Here is a 17,982-nt window from a genome sequence, read left to right on the forward strand (position 1 = left end):
AACCCGAAACATACATATGGATGATATCGTTTTCGAAGCGGAAGTATAAACGCGTATTTGACTCGAGATGTGAAATTCAAATCGCCCGCCGGAACCAATGTCGGACAGTCTTAACATGGCAGACGACGAGAGTAGCTCGACGTCCGACGAGAGTTTGGACGTGAAAAGTGTGAAATTTAATCCGATGAAAGCACTTTATTCGAAAAAGATTCAACTATCGATCAGCAAAGCACCGATTTACGACAATGTTTGCAAGTTTGAAGCCGTAATGTCTGGCCTGGCTGGTCAAAAAAAAGTGCGTATTACGCTTACGCGTGCCGGTCGCACGTTGTCGGCTGAGGTCCTTCGTTTTCGTTTTCTTTAATCGTTTCAGAAGAGAGACGAAACGCCCGACGTAAAGCGAGGGGAATGTTCGAGACAACGATTTTTACCTCATCAAGGTAAGACGACCGTTGTTACGTTCCGTGCATCGACGACGTATTTCGTTTATCGTTATCCGAAAGAGTGAGGTTATACCACTTGCTCGGCCCAATCTTCGAATGCTTGACGAGAGATGGCGACCGTGTGAAACCCTTGCGTCGCATCGTCGTCGGGAGGTCGCAGTTTCATTCATGATAACTCGCACGTGGTATCAAATTTCAATATGCTTACGGTTAGCTAACACGAACAGTGTACGTACGCGGAAATGGAATGGGGAAGTCGCGTGAGAGCCCATGACGGTTCACGCGTCCTTTTTACACCCGAAGGAACGTACTGCGCGTCTCGTGCAATTTTTCGTTCAATTAGAGTAGTATATTAACCTCTCTACTTTCAGAAACACACCGGCTGAACGATCTGTGCCGGTATACAACGAGTTATACGCTATTTACACGTATACTACGTCTCTGCGGTATCTTCGGGAAAAATAAGTCTTACGCGTCTGGTTGGATCGATCGCTCGGAAGGGAAGTGGCGCGGTTTCATCTAAAGAGTCACTGCTGAGGTAGTTTGTTCCATATTTGCGAGATGCTCTCGAATGAATCATTCAGCCATGTTTTTTCTTTCTTCTTTTTTCTTAGTTCCCCATCTAGGTCGGTTGTTACTAATAACGCGAACAAACGACGCCGACTGTGCACTCTATATCCCAAGATATTGGCACGCTTTATTTACGAACCGGCAAATACCACGAAGGTCGTCGGTATGCCTTCGCGAGGCGCGCGCGTAGTTGCGTGGAATTTGACCTCCGCGAAAGTGCGTCTCGTGGAAGCTCCCTCGGTCTTCATTGTTTCCTTGCTCGCGACTCGGTCCTTTTATCGCGTGCCTCCGCATCACCGCGTCATACCTAGTGTCACGAAGCATTCGCCGAGACCTTCCACCGGGTACGTATTGTGCAAACCGCGTCGTGGAATCCGTGGTGGAAGGTCCCGAAATGTTTCGCAATCGCGGAAGCCTTCCGGCGATGATCGACGCGTGTACAGGGTTATCGGATGCGCTATTTTTTTTTTCCTTTTTTTCTTCTTTTTTCGTTTTGTTTTGTGTTGGAGTATCATGAAAGGGGCTGATTAGAAAATTATCGTCAGCGCTATTATTATGACGGATTTTTAAAACAAATAGAGATCTCCGGTTTCCCTGAACTATTATTACGCTATGCATCGCAAATTCTTATCACTAAGGACGTAACAGAGAAGCGTTGGTCAGTAATTTTGAAATTTGAAATGGCAGGCGGGGTACTTGGAGACGGACAGCTCTGGTATTACATCAGACGATCATACCGAGTGTGTATGTATGTCGAGTGGCGTTGTACGGCCGGTCGAAACTTGACCGAAGCCCGCGTCGCTTCTTAACCGTGATTCTGACACGGTGCCAAGCGAGGTCGGCTTAGATTTTCAGTGAAAGTGGCGCGGTTACCGAGGTGAGCACCGCGACGACGAAATTTCGGCACCGCTATGTTCTCATGGCCGCCAGGGAGACCCAGGGAGACCCAGGGTGAAGCGAAAGAGACAGAAAACGGGAGGGACAGGGGGAAGAGCGGCGCGGCATAGAAAGCACGAGGGAAAGAGGGAAGAAGGACAGGAGGGGTTGGTGGGGTTAGTCGGTGTGGACAGAGAGGTAGGCGCGTTCCCTTGGTGTCGCAGCGGGTAGCCCGGGGGGGTATGTATCTATTGGCCGGCAGCCAATTACACGAGGCAGCCGATAAATCACGGATCCCTGACCCAGTGCAGTTTTATATTTACAGGCGACGCTAGTGCGCGCGAGAGAGGAGGAGGTACACGGGCGCGCGCCTCTGCCGCTGCCGTCACTCGCCGCGGCATTCACCGTCTTTCTCTTTCGTTCTTTCTCCGGCGCTCGTTCGCATCTCTCGGTGCCGAGTGCGCCGAGAGCAGCGACGTGTCGGTGTGTAGGGCTCTCTCGTGTGCTTGGCGATGCTCTCTCGCGCGCACGACATCGTGTGGAAAGCCTCGGCACACACGGAAAGGCGGAAAGAGAGAGAACGAGAGGGAGAGGGCTTCTTCCACAAGGGGGTGGAGAGAGGTTGGTCGTTGGGCTGTATGAGTAAGTGGAGTGGGGTGTAACAGCGTATACGTACGTAATGCAGCACTTGTTGCGCCCGGGCGTCGACCTCGGACTCAACTCGAGGCTCCGCGCCGGATTGACCGTCTTCTAGACCGAAAATTTTGCACGGTGCATCGCCGCGTAACCTCGTCGAGGCCCTTTGACTTCCGGTTCGCGTCTGGGGATCGCGAGATTCGAACGGAATGTGGAAATCTCGGTGAAGGATCTCCGGTCGTGGATATCGCAAGGAAGTGACAAAGTCACGGACGACCGTGAATCGCTAGTACTTTTGATCTTGGCGAGCGTTTAGGTTCGAGTTGCGAGAGGAACGGATCGTAGATACCTTTTTTCGGTGATCTCAAGGAGAAACGGTGGTATCGTTGAAAAACACGGTACGATATCGAAGAGGATCGCGGGCGCAACGAGAGTCGCAGCAGCACTTGTTGCGTCCGGACGTCGACCTCGACTCAACTCGAGGCTCCTCAGCTTCGGCGGCCACCGAACACGTTCGGCCGGAACTGTGATTTTCATGATTGCGCTTATGTAGAACGTAATCGAACGTTATTATCGTCGCTTAATTCGCCAGGGGCTTTCTCGCATAACGCTCGTAATCTTCGCGTACACGCTCGCGTACTTGCATTTTCCCTCTTAATCGCTGTTCGACACAGTGTCCCTCGAGACGCGTCCGTATCGCGCTATCCCCTTCCTCGTACGCGAAAACAGCAGGAAGTTGGTTCGAGCAATAAACTTGCGTACAATGCGACGAAACGCGACTCCAACGATCTTTACGCGACCTAGGACAACGCGAGTCGTTCGTCGGTCCACGATTACCATCGACGAGTTCGAAAACTCGTTAAAAGATTCGCTCGAACATGATCTTTCGATTTCGTTGCTCCATTCTGGATGTAGATTCTGTGGTCGTCGTTGCTTTCGTCCTTTGTATTCCGTGCTCGTCGCAGAGGTCGTCGTCGTGGACGATAAGGAGTTTTGTTCGCGGGTAGAGGTAGCAACGCACGAACGCCATCGAGTTTCGTCCGTTGGCCGGCAGAAACACGATGCAAAGCGAGTCCGGCAGTCGTTCGCCCCGAGTAACGGAATACACGTCGTGCTGCCGATGTTTTCCCTTCGATTCTCGCGGCGTGTTGCGCAATATTTATACGCGCGCGACATATGCATCCACCACTCGGTAACTCCACCACCGAGGCCGACCGACCAGCGCGGAGGGGACTTCTTTTCTTCTCCGTGGTAGTGGCTGTGCAACGGCTAGCAAGCAACACCGGCAATCCCGTCCAACGCACGATGCATCGCGGCGTTTTTGTTCGACAACGTTATCGGATACGGAAGCGTTCTCTGGCTAGCGTTCTCGAATTCCTCGCACGAACGAACCGAGGAACCGAACGAACGCAGAGGCGATGTTCCTCGTTTTTCGAGCAACTTGGTTCGATGGTAAATGAGCGACACCCGGTAGACTGGACGATCCAATTCCTCGGCCGTTCGTGTGCACGTACCGCCGCCTCGACCTATCCCAACGTAACAGATGACTATCGAGCACGTCGAAACGGTGGCGTTCCTCACCCTCTTTGAATTTCGAGTGGCACCAGCCCGCTTTCTTCTCGGTCAGACCGTCGTCCTATCCGTTTCATCGAACCAGCTTTTTCAACGAATCTTGAACGAACGAACGAACGAACGAACCGCGTAACCGAAGAGATGGAACGATCGAATCGGCGAGAAAGAAATCGCGAAACGACGATCGTACGGGGAAACGCGTGAAAACGGATACGTCGCAAGGGTTAATCGCGTCTGTCGCTGACTCGCTGTTCGAAGAAGAAAGAACGAACGAAGGACGATAACAGGCGGAGCAACGACTCTCGTCGAAAGGAACGCGGCAAACTTCCTAGATGCATATCGCGATATCATCGAGAACAATTCCAAATTCAGCCATCTCTCGCCGATCTACTTTTTCTGTGATCCGCGCGGATCGTTCGCTCCTGGGGTAAAAGTGATTTCTCCTTTCTTCTGGAATCTCACCGAGCCTCTATGGACTTTCCTGCTGCCGGTCGTTCTCGCGGTCGATCGCTATTTCCCACGACGAGTCGGGGAAGTACGACTTCTCGTGCCTCCGAGAGAGAAGCGAGTAGAAGCGAGAATCGTTCGTTCGAAAGCGGTAAACCACGAAAACAACGTCCCACGAAATTCTCGTCCATTCGCCTTTTCCTCTCTAAGCGCGTGTATCCCCTTTGGCTCGTTACCTGTCCGCTACTTAGAAGAAAACAAAGCGGAACGGCAGAGTGGGAAGGAGGGAAAGAGGGAGCGAGGGGGACAGGCGAGAAGGGATCGAAAGGGCCTGGTCGCAAAAGTAACAGTACCTACGGATAGTTCGCGTAAAGCAAACTCTCGCGAAGCGAACAAGCCAGCCGGCGTTTTCTCGTGTGCGTTTCTCGCCTATGTATGTGTATTCTCGTACACGTATACACCGTCTTCTCCTCCCCTTCTGCCTGCCCACTCCCCTTCTTCTCGTGTACACACACGAACGAAAAAAGCTGCGGGTGTGTAGGAGAGCGCGTGCGCGCACGTGTAACGTCGGTGGAGCGTAGGTACGTGTCGCGTGCGCCAGTATTCGCCTGTGTACGTGCATGTGTATACGTACGTACGTGGTGGTGTATGCGTGTATAGAGAGGTCTGGTGGCTGCTCGGCTGCCTGCCTCGGCTCTCGGGTGCGCTGCCCGCCAGGACGTTGAACCCAGCGCGACTCAACCTGGGGATCATCCGCGGGTACAACCAGCCCTCCTCCCTCTCCTCCTAACCCCTCCACATACCCCACCGATACTTCTCGCTGCTCTACCTCCTCCTCCTCCTCCTCCTCCTCCTCCACCACCTTCGCTACCGCGTCTCTCTTCTCGGTCTCGTGCCTTCTTTTCCTCTCTCCGATCATCTTTCTCTCGCTCTTCGTCACAGCCGTTGCTTCTTCCTCTTTCCTCTCAGTAGCCTCGCCCGTTTCCCCGCGATATTTCGTTGCCCAGAACCCCGCAACGGGGTACCGCCAGTCGCCCCACCTGCCCCGCGTACGAACATTCTCCAGGGGCCGTCGTACCCACCTGCATAGGATCCTCTCCTCCTTGGGACCAAGTGCTCCTTCGCACGCACGGTAAACATTTTTGCAGGTGAACACGTGATATATGTTGCGCGGACGAGTCCGTCCGATCGGGCGTACACGATAATTGTCGGGTCCGACGGTATGCTTTTTCATCGGGCCCAGTTTGGTCTTTTCCTTTTTACGATTGTTCTCGCGCCATTCTCGTACCGTTTCGATCGTCTTCCGGTAAAATGGAAAAATATATACGATATATATATACGCACGATATAACGTGTATACGAATACACGTAGGAGAGCGGTTTTACTCCGATTCTGTAGGAATCGCTCGCGTAAGTAAATTTTTGACGAGACGCGAGTTGGAAGTTGGAAAGGAAGAGGTGGAAGATAATACAGCGGGGCCGTTTCGCGCGGTCTGTGCCATCGTTCTCGACTCGCAGTTGTAAAGCTAACGGTTTCCTCCGCGGTTCACGCACGTGAACGCTGTGGAAGCGGCGGGTCTCGCGTTATCTTGTTCGCGCCGCCGGTATATAACTGAAAATGGAAAAATGCTGCAGGACTGGTCGAAAGGGGAGAGAAAAAAAATAGTGGCACGTTGGAGGTGGACGAACGTTTACTCCTTCCTTCTCCTCCCTTGCTCTTTCTTGCTCTGCCTCTGCTTTCTCGAGAGCTCGCGAGATCGTCCAAGCAGATTGCATCCTCGCGTGGAGAACGAGAACCGACAGTGGAAAGCGACTATCGTAAACACGGAGGCGACCCTTCCGTGCCTCGAGTAAATATTCCGAAGCTTTCCTTTATATCGGATGGAGATATATCGGCGTAAAAGCGGCAGATGCTCCGGGCGTAATTTCGATAATCCGTTTTACGAGCAACGCCAGCCTTTCGACTCGATCTCTGGCGATCGCGTTCCTTCGGTTCCATGTAAACTGTGGGAAAAACCTGGGAGGATCCGCTCGTTCGCCATCGCGATTAGCCACGCGTGTACCGTAAACGAAGCAATTTCTAATTTCACCACGACTCCGCTGCCGCTAGCTTCGCCGCCGTCTCCCTTTCGCCGTCCAAAGAGACGAAGACGCGCCATCGTATTTTCCTCGAAAATCCATGGAGCACGGTTCGATGGACGTATTTTTATCGGTCTCGTGGTAGACGATCGGTTTAGCCAGGCTAGTGGTTCTCGTTCGGGGGCTTCTCGCAACTTTTTATTTTTAGAAATCACCCAACGCACCGTGTACCGTAACGCCACGCCGTGCTCTCGAAAAATGGCTCGGTCGCGCGAGTGTCGGCGAGCAGAGCGTTAGAGGCTGGTCGTAGCTGGCCGAGTGGAATTGGATCGCGACGATAGTGAAAGTGGCGCGTGGTGCACGCGGAAAGGAATAAAGAAAGGTGGAAAAGAAGCGAGTAGAAGCGAGGGGCCGGGGTAACCGGGGAGCGTAGGTTTAAGGTGGATGAAAGTTATCGGAGAAAGCCAATTGGCAGCGTCGATCTCGCGAGTGCACGATCGCCGCTCGAGCCGCTCTTTTCGCGCTCGCCGCCCGTCTCCGCACGCAACGCCTATCCACGAACGCTGCGTTCGAAGGTGGTGCGCGCGCGAACACGAGCGAGACCTTGCTTATATACTCCTCTACTCTCTTTCTCTTATATACGAGTACACGCATATATTGGTATACGCGTCGTTACACGCGTTACTATACGCCTTACTATACGCGTCCGTGTATATGTGTGAAATTGCGCGCGGCCGCGGCACGATACACACACGGGCAAAATAAGTGCACTCGTGTGCACAGCGTATGGCAGAGAGAGAGAGAGAGAGTGTGTATAGAGCAGAGCCAGCCTTTACGTAACTCTGCGGCGTTCCTCTTTCCGCGCCCGGTCGGCCAGGGCCGAGCTACCTTCTCGCGAGGCCCCCTACTATCCAACGTCATCGCTGTATACACACGCACGTACACGCACGCACACGCGCATTTGCCCGATCCGAAATCGGTTTTTATGGGAACGCACGATGATATTCCAGAGGCTGGTTGCTTAGAGTTAGAGAGCCGCCGACCGACGACCAGTCATGCACGGTGAATACTTTCGCCGCTGCGAATAGTTAACGAAACGTGGAACGTATAGAAGAAGTTACGAGTTCTACGAAATACGCGTTCGCGTGCCTCTCAGCCGCTACGTAATTTATCGTAATCAAATATTTATCGTCATAAATAACCTGTCGCTAGCGCGACAATGCGGTATACCCCTTCTTTCCCTCCATTCTTTTTTCTTCTTTCACCTTAGAGACGGCGCGAAGGCCTTATCGATAGAAGGAAGAGAGGCTGCAGGGTATTCCGCTCGCGCAATTCGGTTCGCTTCTCTCGCATACAAAGTCGATTTTTCTTAATGAAGCCGCTGTTCCGTCGGTATCTTCCACATCGTCCTCGTTGTCGGCCGCCGTATGCGTAATGGCTCGTCGTCTCTCGTCTCGCGGTGACGACAAAAACCAGCAAAAACCGAACAACTAGAAGCGCGATGCTATCGGCGAGCGTTCGTCTCCGCGGAATACAACGATGATTTGTCGACGGACCGACGAGTCGCGAGAGTCACATAAATTCTTATTAGCACGGCGTTATTACGGCCGCCTGGAAAAATTCTGCCAGAAAAATGCCGAACGCGTTCGCTCGTTAACCTGATAACTCGCTCTCGATCGAGAGATACAGCGAATCTCACCCCCGTCGCTCTTTATTTTCCTAATATTTTCGTTTCGTTCACCCGGTTTCTTCCGATCTAATCTATCTTGACGATACATGGGACAGTTATAGCCTTCGTCCAAGATTTTTGTTCGGCTCCAACTATTCTATAGAGCAGGGCGGCACCGTAAGAAGCATAACTTCGGAATCAGCGATTTTTTCCCTTTGCGATGTGCAGAGCCTGTGACTGGCGGAAAGACGACCGGACGACGAGACTGGAGTATAGAAGGAAGAAACGTCCTCGCGAAAATGCAAAGAGCCTTCGGCCCGTTAGGTATGCTACACGGATACATGGAAAGTCGGACCCGCGTTAAGGTAGGTCAGGCCCTGTAACATTTTTCCACGAATCAGACACGTTGTTTCAAAAGAAACGATTGCCCTTTAACCGTTACGATCGATACAGAATTCGAAGAAGATCGTAGGTAACGTTAGGAAATCGAGCTACTTCTTCGCGAAATTTCCCGATCTAAATCTAAAACGTGTAAAATGAAGAAATAAAAGGAATACGTGTAAAAAAAAAAAAGAAAAGAATAAAAGAAAAGGGTAACTTTAAAGGCACCGAATAGAAGAGAATACGTGAATCGACTATCTTGATTCGTGCTTGGCGGCTCGACGACCATGGAAATTCGAGGGTAGTCCTGAAAGCGGCACTGTAAACACCCACGCCCCCCCCCCCCCCATCTCTGCCTGACCCCTGGCATTGTGCGCGCACGCACATGCGGCTGACACACTTTCGCGATCGAGAGACACGTGCGCGAGCCCTTCGAAGGTAAACGAGGGCTGGAAACAGCCGAAAGGTATGGATAGATAGAGGGAGAAAGGAAAGCATTCGGGTCAACACTCGTCTCCATGGAGACAACCAGGTCCTTTCTCCTTTTGTTTACGCCCCTGATCTTTCCCTTACTTTCGAGGGACGCTTCAAGAAGACAAGGTCGACCATCGAAAAGCCAAAAGACTTGCTCCGTGGAACATGATCGTTTCGCTCGCTATACTCGGCAAGCGCTCAAGTAGCATGTACCTTTATGCCAACACAGACAATTACTTTCTAAATCGTTCGTTCATTCTTCGCCGTTTAATTACGTTTAATTACACTATCAAAGGGTTAATAGAGTAACTTCCGTGAATAAGTTGCACGCTAGGGATTATAGCGACGGAGATACGGCAAGGTTAGAGGAAAGCTCGGTACTTTATCTGGACGGTTGCGTAACGAGAAAGCGAGGACGCGCGCGTATCAAACGTTTTTAATCTGGCCGTGGCGGCATTCTTCTTCGACGGGGAAACTGAATATCGCGTGTGAGTCACACGGCGATCCAATGAAATCACGCGAAGACGTTTCTGGATCGTATTAGTCGCCGACAACGATCGCGAGCCATTTTTCTCGCGACCGGAAAATAAATCTACGTGCAAGGTCTTTGTGTTTCATTTTCTTTTCCTCCCAGCGTATCGTTGTAACGGAGAGAAATCGCGAGCGGTGTCGCCGGCTCGTCCCGACCGAATCGAACGACGAAAGGAGGAAAAATGCACTTCCTGCCACATCGAGTATCTCGTTGCTTCCTACTTCCATAATTAGCGGCGCATTTGGTGAATGCGAGGGAACGGGATTTCTGATCCGAAGCAGGAAGCGTTACGCCAACTTCTCTTCTACGTTTTCCGAACTGCTCGAAAATGAAGCGAGGCTGGCCTAACGCGTTGTCGAGATACGACCAAGTTTCAGATCCGGGATAAAAATAAACATAGGTTCACGTTCAGATCACGTACGGTGATACGGTACAGCGAATCGGCCAAGAAACGTTTTCAAAGGGGGCTATTCGTTCTTATCGTTCGACTCCCCGACCGTCATAGACACAGATAGCAATATAAGACATTTAAAACGCTCCAGCTTACTCGGTCGACTTCGTTCGGAACGGAACGGAACGTCTGGCAAAAAAAGAAAAAAGGTTAATCGTTAAATTGATGTAATTGATCTTCCTGCGGAAGCGCCAGTCTATATTCGATATTCTCAATGAGCGGAATCGAGTTCCTAATTAAACTCCTTTCGGACGCCGAGCTTTTAATAAGAGACGGGGACGTGTTTCTCGATTAATTACTTTCATTAGCTTTCATTCGCGGCTTTGTCCACCCATCGTCGTTCCAGCGACGTTTTATTTCTACGACAAAGTCTTCGCGATGTCTCTAAATGCATCGGCACGCATCGTGCGCGTTTCTTGAAACCACCGTGTCCTTGGGAACAGATCCTAATCTCTAACCTTCGGATGTGCCTGCATCCGGAAAGAAGATTTCTATCTGCGTCGATCGATTACTCGGCCTTCGGCTGCTTCTCAAATTGACGAAGAAAGCGATTGCCTTTTTCCTTGGAACCAGTCCCATCTCGCGTTATTTTCATACATTCCAACGTAATAGCTTGTATAATGCACCGTTACGTTACGTAACGTAACGAAGATCGCGAACGGAGAAAAAGGAAAGAGACGGTTAACGAATATGATTCGCGCGAGGACAATCGTCGTTGCGCGATTTCTATTACTTCGTACGCGTTCGTCGTTATCCCCTGTCGTTGCGTTCGCGATCACGCTCTTGCGATGTATCGTTTGTCGCTGTTATTCTCGTGGAATTTCGTTCGAGCGATTTCTTAAGTTATTACGATCGAAAGGAACGCAAGTAAATCCGTGCAATTCGTCCGACTTTGCCTCGATCCCGGCTTAAGAGGCGCTCTAAATTTTCCGGTCCGATCAAAATCTCTCACCGAACCTCCAGGTTCCATCCGACCGATATTCGATATCTCTGGACCGGCTGAATGCACAAGAAATTTCACGTATTCGATCGCGGTGACAAGACTAGATCGAACCTTGGACCCGACGAACGAGCGAATCTACGAACCAGATGACAACGTTGTTATCCTTCGCGATTAATCGACGGATCTGGCCCCGCTGGACCAGCAAGGATATGCCCCGAAGGAATCTTGAGGACTCCTAGAATCGATTCTAGCTTACAGCTGCCTCGACGTCCCTCTTCTCAATGGCGTTTCGCGCACGTACGCTACACGTGCACAGAGTCAATGACGAGCAGCAAAAGAAAGGTATCGTAAGGTTGTGTTTCGAATTCTTGATCGAACTTTTCGAACACCTCGCGATTCTATTCTATCGGGTAAATCGGATCGATTTGAGAAAACGGAGCTAAAAAGGTTTTTATTTCGCTCGAAGAAAGTACAAGTTGGATCGAAGAATTTCAATGGAATTTACACTGAAATCTCAAACGATCGAGCCGGAAAGAATCGATTAAACTAAATTAAAATGTTAAAAATACGACTCGATTTGTTCGAACATCTCGTAGAAAATTGTACTGAACGTTGGATGCGTGTAAAGAGAAGGGAGAGGGAAGAGAGAGAGAGACAGACAGAGACTGAGGAGCGAGTCAGAGTCGGAGTCACGCAATTAGTTTTCATTGCGACAAAGCTGGGTATATATCAGTGCGAAAGGCATTGAAGGGGGCCTTGCCACGGTCTGCACTTCCGCGTATCATGCTATCTTGCCTCGCGACATATCTACGCGCGACAAACAACGGAACGGCGTTCGTATTCTCGTAGACACGGCTCGTGGGTACTGTCATTAATACAATTGTCGCCTGGAAAATGGAAAAGTTCGCGCGTGCACGTACACTTTCTTCCTTCGATCTGAAACGATTTTCGTCGTTCGTGCACGATGCCTCGAAATACAAAGTTCAACATCGACGAAGATTTAACCTTCGAGGAGGCTTTGTAAAAAGAATCTTCTTCGTCGAATAAAGCTGCATATTGGCCATGCGACCTTCTTCACGGTTAAAAGTTAATAAATCAGTGACAGATAATCGAGGTTGAAACATTGTATCCGAACGGAGCACGTACGCGTTTGTCGGCAATTTGTCGTAATTGCCGCGTTAATGCTCTCCTTTCTCCCGTTCTTTCGCGGCGCAAAAAAAAAAAAAAAGAAAAACAAAAAGAAAAACACGTACAATTAGAGCATGTACGAATTATGCATGCGTCGTTTGGTGTGGTGCGCGCAAAAAATGACGCACCGTCTTTTGCCAGGCCGAAACGATCGATCAACGATGGAACGAGCACAGGCAGCCGCGCGCGCGATGTTCATCTTCATCGCAAGTACGGACACGTACGATCTGGAATAGGCGAATCGAGATGCGCGTTACGTTCGTGCACTTATTTTCGAGGGAGGAGAACGACTACGTCTCTTTCTCTCTCCCTCTCCCTCTGTCTCTCTCTCTTTCGCTTATTCCGTCTCGTTCTCGTGCCTGTTTCGCGAGAAGCCGGCTTTACCTGGAACGGTCGAACCGCCACGACGAACGGGTAACACGAGACTCGCCACGATTTAAAAGGAATAATCGTTCGTCCTTTGTGCCGAAGGTCTACACCAGGAACGCGCGCGGCATAAGGGGACACGTGGAGGCATACGTGGCTGCCTTCGACAAGCACTGGAACCTCGCGCTCGAGGACTGCTTCGAGGTTTGGACCCGTAAAGTCAAGAGGAAAGCACCTGCTCTTGGTAATTTCTTCCTTTTTTCTTCTCTTTCTTGTTTTTTGCTTTTCTTCTTTCTCGTCTTTCGTTGATTCTGCCATTGCGAGTCATTTAGATCGAGCCGCTTTGATCGAGCGACGAAATTAACGCCGTGTCGATTATAAATATACGCAGTCGTGTATATAAGACGATGGTAAATTTGATATTAAACGGACAGAGCGAGTCGATCATTAAAATAACGTTGTCGTATCAATTTGATGGGATTTCGGTTTATTTCGTTTGGATGATAGCGTGGAGCATCTGCGATGAATCAGAAATCATTGGGATGCTAATACGGTCTATAAAAAGCGGTTGAAAGCTGTAACCTCCGACATTTGTAACGTGGCCGCTGGCTCGTCTTGCCGTGATTGGAGCGCGACAGGCGGTGCGCGAGGCGCGATACGGCCCTGGAAAAATTCAACCTCTGACAGTCGCTCAAGGCTATCGCCTTGCCGGGGAATTCTAAACAACAATGTGGTGGGTTCAATGAAAAGTCGAATAGCCACGACTAAAAGCTATCGGCCTTCTCCTGTCCTTTTTACATTTCCATGGAATCACGTTCGACTTGATAATAAGAAAGAAAGGAACGAGAATCATTTTCGATCGCTACGAAATTGTCCATACGATCGAAACACGGTTAGAGTTTTCTTTCAAACGAGCAATTTCAGTTTCTACGGTGCGTTAACGTATCCTGATACTTGACGCGACCGATACCGTGACACACGAAGCTATTCGTCATCTGTTCAGGGTTACATTATTTTTAACAGCATAACGTTTGCGTTTCGCAAAAACATATTCGGTATCTATTAATCGACCTCGAAATATTTCCATCCCACAATATATACAAATTGGCATGCAAATTTTTAAATTATACATAATGGACGCGTTGCGCCGCGTGCGTCCAGAATTTTAATACATCGTATCAATAGGCGTAGCAACGTTCGTACGTATTCTTCGAGCCCAACGAGAATCCAATTTAATCCTTCTTACACTTGTCTGACCATGAATGACTCCTACTACTGTCCGTGTCAATGAAACGTTCGCGCGCCTCTTCCTATTTACACGGTTAATCGATGTACGAATAGGACGGTAGCGCTTTTCCTACCTTCCATCTGCGCGCCTCTGATTCTCCACTCGTCGAAATCTATTACAAGATCAACCTCGTAATTACGCGTTTGAATATTTTAACACCCATGTTCTATATGAATGAAACTCTGCCTGATAACAACAAGAATGGCCTTTCGGTTCGGTTCGGTTCGACGACCTATTTTGAATAATTAGCCACTCCTCTCGATAATAGTACATACGAGTGACGCGAGAATCGATAAAATTAATCAACGGCTTCCGGTTGGCCGTTGCTTATCGTTAGCCACCTTTATTTACATGAAAAGAGAGAAGCGGAGGTAGTCAAGGGTCGTTGTATCGCGAGGGATACATCCTTAGGACGCCCCTTCACGCTAAGGGGCAAAGACCGACCTTGACTACATAGTGGTTGCTACGTTCGATACAAGGCCCATGTGCTTCGCGTCGTCCGTTTCCCTTTTTTCCTCTCTCTCGCGCGCACACGCGCTCCTTCCTTCTTCTGTTCATCGAACGCAAGAGGTCGTTCTTGCTCTCGCTCTTTTCCTCTTTGCTTCGTTCGCGTTCTCTCTCCGTTCCTCTCTTCCTACTACTCCCGTTTTCCTCTTGCTCGCACCTCCGTTCTTCCGTTCCATCTTCCTCCTTTCCTCATTCCGCTACAACCCTACAACCTTCGGCACACGTTTTCATTCATTCACGTGGGTACGCCGCACGTGCGTCCGCAATTGCAACTTCCCTCGAACCTCTCTTATCGAGACCTTCGCCTTCCTCGCGTTCTCCACCGCTTATCCAAAGATATCCGGTGAACTGGTCGTGCTGCGTTTCTTCCAGCGACGCGTTATCCTCTGTCCGTTTGCATTTTTGTCGGCCGTTAGCCGGTAACCTAAATTCCTATCGCGAAACTCGTGCAAGACGAACATTTTCACAACAGCAATTTTTCGTCTAACGCTGCGTGATCGTATGTACGATTTTGCCAGCTGACTCGATATCGTCGTACCTTTTCCAGCATGATAAAAATCTCGATAGCTGTGCTCTCAATGTGCTCGTAAATCAACGAAATGATTCAACGATTTTTATGTTGTGGGAGGACAGTGGGGCGGACGCCGTCGAGGGATGATTAATTAACGCTCGGTCGAGAACGAAACGGAGAGCGAGAAAAAAATAGAAAAACGAGAAAGAAGAGAGAGAAAATATAGGACGACTGTGTGTTGTTGTTTCGAATCTAAAAGGTTATCCCTCCGAGAACACTATAATCGCGGTACACCGAGAGTTCAGGGTTAGTTGGCCTACTGACGTACTTTAGGATATCCTGAGGGGTCGAGAGGTCGTTGATACGAAGCGGCGAGGGTGGCAAGCCGAGCGACCTTGAAGAGCAACTTCCAGGATCGATGTCTGCCGAGTACACGTGTCCCAGCGACTCCTCGTGCTTGCCTGCTCTCTCCTAACCGTATCGCCCTACGCCCTTCTGCTTCCCCTCGAGCTTGGCGGACACGTGCCAGCACATAAACAACCTTTCGAGTCTTACCTCGTGACCCATCGACATTCTCTTCGTTCGCGGTTTCTCCGTGACGTCAACCTCCGCTGTTTTCTCCCTATCCCGCTCCGATTCCCTATACAGCTTTCTGCTCTCGTTTCCACGATCAGAACGTTGCAATAAAAAAAAAGTTTCATTTCGAATATCAACTAAATCCAACGATATGTTTCGGTGATACGTTTTCAAGAATCGAGAGCGACAAGGTGCGTTTGGCACCGACCAACCATATTCGGGAGACCCTCGATAAATTTTCCGAGTATTAACTTTTAAATGGTATCGCGTTCTCGATCCATTAGGTGCTCCAAGCGGCGTGAAGAGGAAAGAAGACACCGCTCCCAAAGTAGTCGTGAAGAAGATCGAAGGAAAGGAGGAGACCTTGGAGAGACACGTGCCGCAAATGCTGCTGAGGGGAGAACAGGTCGCTATAATCGTCAAAATCAATTGAGTCAGTGAATACGTCCTACCACCGAGAAACTGACACTGGTGACGTCATACGATTCCACGTTGCGACGTATCGTATCGCCGGACGAGTAACGAGCAACGCGACGCAATACTTTTCTACAATAAAATTACAATTTTCGACGCTTTGTTTCCTTCTATTAATTCTCCCTAACGACGATTCCCGAGACTGAGTTTCCAATGTGCCACGCGTTTAGGGAATTCGAATTCGGCAAGTGGATGGATTATTGTTTCTAACCGGTGCCAGCCATCGCGTTCGCTCGGAACGAACGAGGGTGACGAGCTGTTCGATAAGAAACAGAGATAGGGAGAAGCGAAAGAGAGGCGAGAAGCAGCGGGAGAAAACACAGAGGCGGGGAGAAAGAGCACGATCGGTGCAAACATCGACGGGTCTCGCTAATCTGCGGCTAATCCGCAGCGTGACCATCGACGAGGAAATTGTACGAGAAGAAAGTAAATTCGTAATTGTTCGGCTGCACGCTGTCGTTGCAGTAACTAACTCGCCGCCGCGGTCGCTTTTTCTCCAAGGCGGTGCTCGTTGCACGTTAACCGGCTCTTTCTCCTCGTTCCTCGCGTGCTCGCGAATTGCGCGTCCTGAGAAATAAGAAAGTTTCGATGAATTACGCCTATAGACGATACAACTATTTCTTATCCCGCCTCCACCAATACCTTCGTACCATCGACCATAAATTCTTCAATTTAATCGCTAGATTTCATAGGAATCGCCCTGCCTTTCAATCCGTTCTCCACACAACTAAAGAAACTATCAAAACCACTGGCATCCATCCATTGGACATCAGCATCCTCCCACGCAAATTTTCTTTCCTTCGTGTTGAGCGGCTACTCCGAATCGAGAGTAACGTGAATTTTTCCTCTTGTTTCGGAACGGCGAGACGATAACGCGCGCCTCCTTCGTTTCTACGTCGCAGAAAAGTGCAACAGCGTCGCTTGGGCCACGGTGAAAGCAAGAACCCTGTCCCCCCTTGTCCCCTAGATCTACCGGGGGGCGCGCAATCCCGGCAGGCCCTCTCACTTTCGCTCTCCGGAGAAAGTCTGGCCGGCGTCACCGCTGGCCGCCCTCCACTCTGCCCCTCTGCAAACCATCGCCAACCACCGCCGCCACCGCCGCCGCGAGCACGCCGGTCCCTCGCGCGTCTGACCACCACCTTCCTTCTGCCTCCCGTTGCCTCCCTGCTCTCCTCCTCTTGGCCCTTCCTAGACCGCCCCTGACTTCGCAAAAGCGCTTGCTTGCATCGCACTCGGCAAGGCGAGCACGACTTCTAGCTTCGCTGCTGTAAACACGATAGAGAGACCGAGGCCTGACGGCGGAACCAGAAGCGAGAAGCACCGAGCCGAGCCGACAGAAAGAAAGAGAGGGAAAGAGAGAGCAGAGTCGGTTCTCTCTTCTCCGTTCTCCTTCGCGCCACTTGTGCACTTCTTCTACGGTGTGCTCTCGAGCCGACGGGGGTTAATGCACTCCTAGAGCAAGCCATAACCTTAGTCGGGGCCCTGGAGAAGCGCGGGAATCTTGGCGGCGTCGGACGCACTAGGCGCGCTAGAACCACCGAGCGCGCCCGATGTTTACAGAATCGTCGCTACGATCGGTAAACGCGCAACACGAAGATTTTGTCCAAGGTAACGTGAAAAACCTATGGATCGTGGCTGATCTTTACACGGACGCGGCAGACGTTTCAATTCGCTGGAATTTTTAACCTTCATCGATTGCTGCTTTAACTTTGAACCTTTGCGAATCGTATTCCGATTGAATCGTATTCCAATATGTACACACCATGTACACGGCGTTCTGATTTTGACCTGTTACCGCGGAGATTAAAGTCGTTTAAAGATGTTCGTGCAACGATTCCTCGACAGAAATTCCATCGGTTAGCAGCAGCGAGATACGCTGTAGAAAAATGCGCGAACGGTCATCGAGATTCGTGGACGCGAAACCTTGGAACTCATTGTCTACGAGCGATAATTGGATGTACTTGACTACACTTTCGTATATGTGTGCACACGCTACACG

General features: G+C 50.3%; 3 protein-coding genes across 6 annotated transcripts in view; 1 reads left to right on the forward strand and 2 right to left on the reverse strand.

The window, feature by feature from the left end:
• LOC132904961 (spectrin alpha chain) overlaps positions 1–17,982 on the reverse strand; it is a 225,218-nt gene that overhangs the window by 114,537 nt on the left and 92,699 nt on the right. The window lies entirely within an intron of this gene.
• The window catches only part of LOC132904967 (ecdysone-induced protein 74EF-like), a 143,882-nt gene that overhangs the window by 105,679 nt on the left and 20,221 nt on the right, over positions 1–17,982 (reverse strand). The gene's annotated exons all lie outside the window — the stretch shown is intronic.
• Positions 80–16,082, forward strand: LOC132904974 (U7 snRNA-associated Sm-like protein LSm11). The gene is made up of 5 exons (XM_060955848.1): positions 80–295; positions 374–440; positions 8,521–8,657; positions 12,733–12,871; positions 15,794–16,082. The coding sequence occupies exons 1-5, from the start codon at positions 98–100 to the stop codon at positions 15,940–15,942; spliced, it is 690 nt and encodes a 229-aa protein (XP_060811831.1). The 5' UTR covers positions 80–97; the 3' UTR covers positions 15,943–16,082.

This window comes from Bombus pascuorum, chromosome 3 (genome assembly GCF_905332965.1).
Source record: "Bombus pascuorum chromosome 3, iyBomPasc1.1, whole genome shotgun sequence".
Taxonomy (NCBI): Eukaryota; Metazoa; Arthropoda; class Insecta; order Hymenoptera; family Apidae; genus Bombus; species Bombus pascuorum.